This window comes from Dreissena polymorpha, chromosome 1 (assembly GCF_020536995.1).
Source record: "Dreissena polymorpha isolate Duluth1 chromosome 1, UMN_Dpol_1.0, whole genome shotgun sequence".
Classification (NCBI taxonomy): Eukaryota; Metazoa; Mollusca; class Bivalvia; order Myida; family Dreissenidae; genus Dreissena; species Dreissena polymorpha.
In genome coordinates this window covers 97,681,038-97,687,629 of record NC_068355.1, presented here as the reverse complement: position 1 = coordinate 97,687,629, position 6,592 = coordinate 97,681,038, and the positions used below count along the sequence as shown (strand labels likewise).

The 6,592-nt window shown below is 33.7% G+C and overlaps 1 protein-coding gene across 1 annotated transcript; it reads left to right on the top strand.

The window, feature by feature from the left end:
* Positions 1 to 3,259: 3,259 nt before the first annotated feature.
* On the top strand, positions 3,260 to 5,866 carry LOC127839311 (LHFPL tetraspan subfamily member 7 protein-like). The gene is made up of 2 exons (XM_052367654.1): positions 3,260 to 3,617; positions 5,640 to 5,866. The coding sequence occupies exons 1-2, from the start codon at positions 3,260 to 3,262 to the stop codon at positions 5,864 to 5,866; spliced, it is 585 nt and encodes a 194-aa protein (XP_052223614.1).
* Positions 5,867 to 6,592: the final 726 nt, after the last annotated feature.

Genomic DNA, 6,592 nt, shown 5'->3' with positions numbered 1-6,592 from the left:
CTTATAAATTATGGTGGACATTCTTACTTTTTATCAAAAGGAAAACTAGATACTGATTGTGAAAAGCTATAAAGGCAAATGTAATCGTACATTCGGTTTAGTGAAAACATTTTATTTGAACTTAATTGCATCGAAAGCCTTATGCTTATTGAGACACTCTAGAGTCCGCTTCCCGAGTAGAACCATTACTTCAAGTCTTTACCGTGATCTAAGTGGAGATATCCAAAACCGATTTTTAATCTTTAGATATTTAAGTCACTTTAATTGAAATTAAATAAACCCAGCAATATCATCAGCATCCATGCAATATAATAATATATGTCACAATGAAATGAAATAAACACAAATATATCATAATTCATTATCATTAACTAGATTTCAAAAAGTAGCATTATATAGTATTTATAACAAATAATCGCGATGCGTCGCACAAAGAAATTGTAACGCGCGATTTCATAATTTTGATGTATAGGCAAATACAATTGTATTATTTCTAATCAATTATCATTTGTTTATGCTAACCAGACTGACTCTATCAACAACGACGGTAAATCATTTTGTAAAGACATGCGTATTTGTCGAATAAGTGTATATTTTACAATCTTTACCAATCTGCAAACAAACAATTGTTAGTGACCAATCTGCAAACAAATAATTGTTAGTGACCAATCTGCAAACAAATAATTGTTAGTGAGCATTCTGCAAACCAATCGTTGTTAGTGAACATCAGTCTGGTCAGTTTAGCCATGCGTTTAATAGAACCGCAGTCGTGGTTAATGTCCCTAATGTCGTATAATAACGTCCGAATATTAGAAAATTGTGACTCAGGGCTTCACACTTAAAAGCAGACAATATACAGTGGTAACGGGACCATCGAAACATTTAATATGGGACAACACATGTGATCGAGAAATAGAAATATACAATCATAGCTCTTTAATAGACATATTGAACTGTAAATACGACATCGCAGCGGCTAATGTATGTTAGTGTCGCGATCGCAACGGTAAATGTGTTTCTGTCGTGATCGTAACGGCTTGTGTCTGTCTGTTGCGATTGCAACGGTTAATGTCTATACGTCGTTTTGCGACGGCTAATGTCGCTGTGTCGTGATTGCAACAGCTTATGTCCGTGCAATTGTTCAATTATTGGATAACTTGAATTATGTGTAGCGCATCAACGAATCTATTGACGACTTTGAGTTTATCGACTGAATGATTCCACTCGAATTTCGGAGGGTAATTCCCGAGTAGGAACACTTAACAATAAATTACTATTAGAATTCCGAGAAGATCTTTTTCGTCAACGTTCATGAATATCTCAAACGAGTCATTGTAAATGATGATAAATGGCTTGACCACTGAAATCCCGTTCTGGTCCGTTCTTACATTGTACGCAATAAAAATAGTGCAGCTACGAATTGCAAGTTCCCGATATAAATGGTGCATGTATATGTGTATATGTATATATTGATATCTGCGATAAGTTCAATTCCTTGGTTAATAGTATTTTTATATAATCGCCCTGTATCTCAAATAAGAAATGTCTGCAACGGATAGAAAACGGTATGTCCTAACTTATTAAATGACTTGTTATGGCCAAACGTCTTATGATGCTTTTAAAAACGTAAATTAAATCATTTCGCAATACACGAATTTGCAGTTTATGTCTTAACATGTCTGTTTTAACAAACATATAGTAAATAATATTCTTCATAATATTTAAAACAATAAACAGCTAATTCCGTCTTGTATAAAGTGACAAATACGAAAGTAACCACGAATACATTCTTATACATAATACATACATATTGACAATATTGCACGGTCCCTGCAGTGTCGTCAACGTACAATCTAATAATGTAAATCAGTAGTTCTGCTTGATTGTTTGCCAACTTTGATTTCGCTCAATATGCTGGAAACACGCCTGTCTATAAAGAATGCTTCAAACAGAAAAGCACTAGTATCCAGACTCCAACATGTACTACACATTTACGACAACATACGCATATTGAAATTTAACTTAGGATGATGATGTAATTATGCATCCAGTTGCATTATCCGTCTCTATGTTTATAGAATTATGGTTATTTTTATCATGGACCATTTGCATCCATTAGTTATTGTTCACCGGGTATCAGGTTTCTCCATAAACGCATCGTTGTATTTTCAGCCATGGTTGGATATTCACATTTCAACTTAACGCATTGATATGTTCATGTATATGTATTTATCTAAAACATTCACTGATCTAATGTCATTTGGAACATTTTTATAGTATGTACCTTTAAAAAATATTAAATTAACTAAAACTTAATATTGTTTGCATGTAAAGGAGTTATCATGTCCATTATATCCATAACGTTACACTTCCTAATGAATACTATGTTGCCAACACCTGATCGAAGTCGTCTTATTCATTATGAAAATCTGCAATATGTTTTCAAGGTTTACAATTGAATTCGCACAACAAAGCAATTATGTAAATAAATATTTCAACCAGAATATCTACTGTGGAACTACTTTGATTTGCGATGATAAAAAAGGTGTTTTTTTTTCAATCATACGAAAGTCATTCTCACTTTTCGAAGCATATCGCTGATGTTATCGGGTCATTTGCGCATTTGCAGCGGGCTGATATTGACGAAACAACAAAAACTTTATCCGGTTTCCATGAATCTTGTATGAGATAATATGTGAGATGTGTGAAATGAGAATCATTACACAAGTATCGACCTTACTTGGAAATGGAGTAATGGTGGACGCTGAATCGAACATATTAAAGTATCCAATAATTGCATTCCTTCATTTTTGCAGAAAGTGTCCACACCTCAGAACACCAATTTTGCTTTTAAATATAGATGTGAACTCGCGCGAATATTAAATAGTTAAATGAACGATGGTGGATTTGGGGATACAATTTTAAACGTGCAATGTACTTCAATGAAGGCATAACGTGCAGGTGTTACTATTTTAACTGGTAATTCTGGAAAAATATAAATGAGATATTCTAGCAATGGTGTAAGGTATCTGGTAAAATTACTTGGGTTTTTTGCTTGAAAGTTGTCAAGCTGTATAGCTACTGTCTCTAGCATCCATGATGCGAAGAAATTTACGGCACGATTTCAAAGCATCCCAAACCGATGAAAACTTGTTGTAATGAAGAAATGCTTAGGATGCTATATTAGATATTTGTAATCAAGTATGTTTAAATAAAAAAACAAGTTATACATGAAGTTTGAGCGAATTCATAACATACAATGAGCTACGTGCAGTATATCTGGATACTTCTCTCCATCCTCGTGTCAATCACGTGCTCGTTCTGCTTCATGCAGCCTGAATGGATTATGCACGTGAACTACACGAACACATTTGGGATTTACACGTACTGCGTCAGCCAACGGGTCGGCATGGACACTCGTGCCTGCGGATTTTACGGAGGACGCTTCGGTTTCGGAAACATCCCCTCCACCACATGGCAGGCCGCGTGTTTACTATACGGTGGTGGATGTTTGCTCACGTGCTTCGGAGCATTGTGTTCCCTCGCAACAATGTGCGTGCGCACTCAACTTGAAATGACGCTGGTAATGAGTACGAGGTACCTGCAAACATCCGCTGGTATATATATGTAATCTTCTTCAATAATTTAACATTAATACCATTTTTTTTACATCAGTATTCGTAGGCATCATATTGGAGTCATATTTCGCTTATATGAATATGTTTAATTGAGTTTAATATGTCAGACTTACGAACGGACATGGGGGGGGGGGCGGTATTTACAAATATTAACTGTTTGGGTTAAAATAAGTGTTAACCGTTTTCTAAGTTTTGCATTATTAAAAATATTTATTTGACACGAAATGTTGTTCCAGTTTGAACTTATATATGGTATATTTCGTAACTGTGTTTTCTGACGGATTGCACTGAGTATGGCATATTGTATATTAGGAAATGCTAGTGAAATACGACGTCAAACAATAAACGAGTGCGGTACAACACACCGTTACACAACCTATGATAATAACCGTATACAATAAACAGTCGTATGATAAAAACATATCTAGCCATTGTATATGGAAACAGATTTCACAATTGAAAAATTGTTTTTATCTTTGTTTTCAGCGAATTGAATCGGATAGATGTTTTAATGACTTTCAAGCTGCGTTTTTTTTTGTTGATTTGGTGGTTACCAAGAGTTAGTTTCACCCAATTTCATACCCACGAGTATTAGCTGTGCCGTTTGTACTTAAGGTAGTTCTCAAAAAAATTAATTACCCCTACCCACAACTCAGTAACTCGTCCTCTCGACTTATTTAGTCGTTCTTAAGAGTTAGCTATCTCGCTCCCACGAATTACTAAGCAAAGAGAACGAGAAATATAGTCGTGGGAACGAGTTACTAAGTCCTCGGAACGACACATATGAAAATTATAAGCACATCTCCACGCTGTGCAACCATGGGGAATAAATTGTAGGATGTATTGTATTAAAGCGGATATAAATACGTTCTCGGCGAAATATAATGGCGGAAGATTTCTATCGAAAAGTGGTTTCCTATTGGCCGGTACGGAACATATGTCTTGTATCAAATACAAATGAAATAACAATCGGACTTGAAATTTGTTTAAAATCGACGTACTTATATCAGTTTGCATTTGAGAATTTACCCAGTTTGAAACATGAACATTTTTAGTTTTACACTTTTCGTTCACAAAACGTACCCGACCCCAAACAATTCATAAAGTCTGTCAGTTTAAAAAAGGGTGTCGTATAGAGGATCGAGGAAATTGAAATTAATGTGAAAAAAACATTTCACTGAATCATGTTTTTCTTTAAATACAGCTAGAAATTTTCACCGACTATTGCAAACGGTAAAAAGTTTTGTCGCCTCGTGTATACTTCGATCAAAACACTTCAGTCGCCCTTCAGCAGAAACTATCGCTGTCAAGTTGCCTTTTTACATGTACAAACAATTTGTTTAGGCCGTTAGTTCTTGACACCCGTTATTGTGTGGTATCATTGAACCCGGACCAAAAATTCTTGCATTCTCCAGTTGCTGCGACATATATCGCATTAATTTCCTATGACATTTCCAATTTCCTGATAATGTCAATACTAAATGTGATGCTTGCGTGGATTGGCATTTCTAAATTGCGCGTGTATTATAGTTTGTGTTCGTATTTAAAATCTAACATAATTTTAGTATTCATACGCTCTTCAAGAAGAGATCTTTATGATTTCAAAAGTGGACGTTGCAATAGCTCTTACGCAAATATTATAACTATATATAATGGAGGCATGTTAAAGGCTGCTATTCACGACGACTACCAGTACCAAATATTCATTTTCTAAAATGCTATATGTTATCATAATTCTCACTAAATAAGTTCTTAAAGTATTGGAATTGGCATACATTCGATATTAAAAGATAAGCACTTCCAGGTGTCATAAATCGCACATAACTAACCATAGCGTATATTAAATTCATTTCCTATGTAATCTGCGACGTTGACTTCAGTGGTTAATCTATTTAACAAACAAGATTATTTTGTAATAAATATCCTATATGTTATAGCAACATTCACAGATTCGTTTTATTTTAGTCCATTTGAAATGTTATGATTGTGATCTATTTCCAGTTTTCCTTATGGCGTCCGGCCTTTTTGTGTATCATATGAGCTTTGAATCAAACTACTTCCGGTTATACTGTGGGACTAAATCCGCAATGTTTTATGCTGATACATGCGCAGTCGGATGGACATATGTGTTAGCCATAGTAGGGTGCGCGATTTCGATATTTTGTCCAATATTGTCTTTATTCCTAGGGATTGAGTATGATTCACATTCGAATGAATGTAAATTGTGATTTATTTCAGTTTATTGTTGATATTTTCATGTCAATTCTTCTTTATAATAAATTCCAATTTTATAATGTATAGCTTATTTGTGATAAAATTTGTTATTTGTTGGATGTGTTATAATTGTTTCAATTATATTTAACATTCAAATGAATCAGCTTTATCAACTCGTTTGAACAATTACACATGGTAACCGTTCAAATGAGTTTTTAGCATATGATGATATATATGCAATGCAATTAGGTTTTATTAAATTGCTTGCTGTATCATACGGTTAACTTTATTGTTTCGAACTGGAATGTAGATATACAAAAATTAGCTATATTCATTATGCATACCACAAAATATGTGTATATGATATTAAAATGTAGTGTCGTGTTGAATTATGACAAACAATACATAAATTATGCATACAAAAATGTTGCTGTTTTGTCATGATTCTTACTTAGTATCATGTGAATAAGTAATTTCACATAACTACTGAAACAAAATAGACATATGTTGGAAAAAATGAATACACCAATAAAATAATGCTTTTGTCTTTTATTTATGTATTTTTGTTTGTGTGTGTGTTGTGTTTAGATTTAAAAGTAATTTTATTTTGATTATATAATATTCCTTATTGTCAGAATTAATTATCTGTATGCATACGCACATAATGTTTTCATACATGTATTAGATGTTAGATATGTCTATTACATTTGCATAAAGCGTTTGAATGGTAACACATTATT

Bases quoted from the DNA above. Each gene is read 5' to 3' on its own strand.
- LOC127839311 (XM_052367654.1), top strand. From the start codon at position 3,260: ATGAGCTACGTGCAGTATATCTGGATACTTCTCTCCATCCTCGTGTCA. The intron at 3,618-5,639 runs GTATATATATGT...ATCTATTTCCAG, and splicing joins GTACCTGCAAACATCCGCTG to TTTTCCTTATGGCGTCCGGC.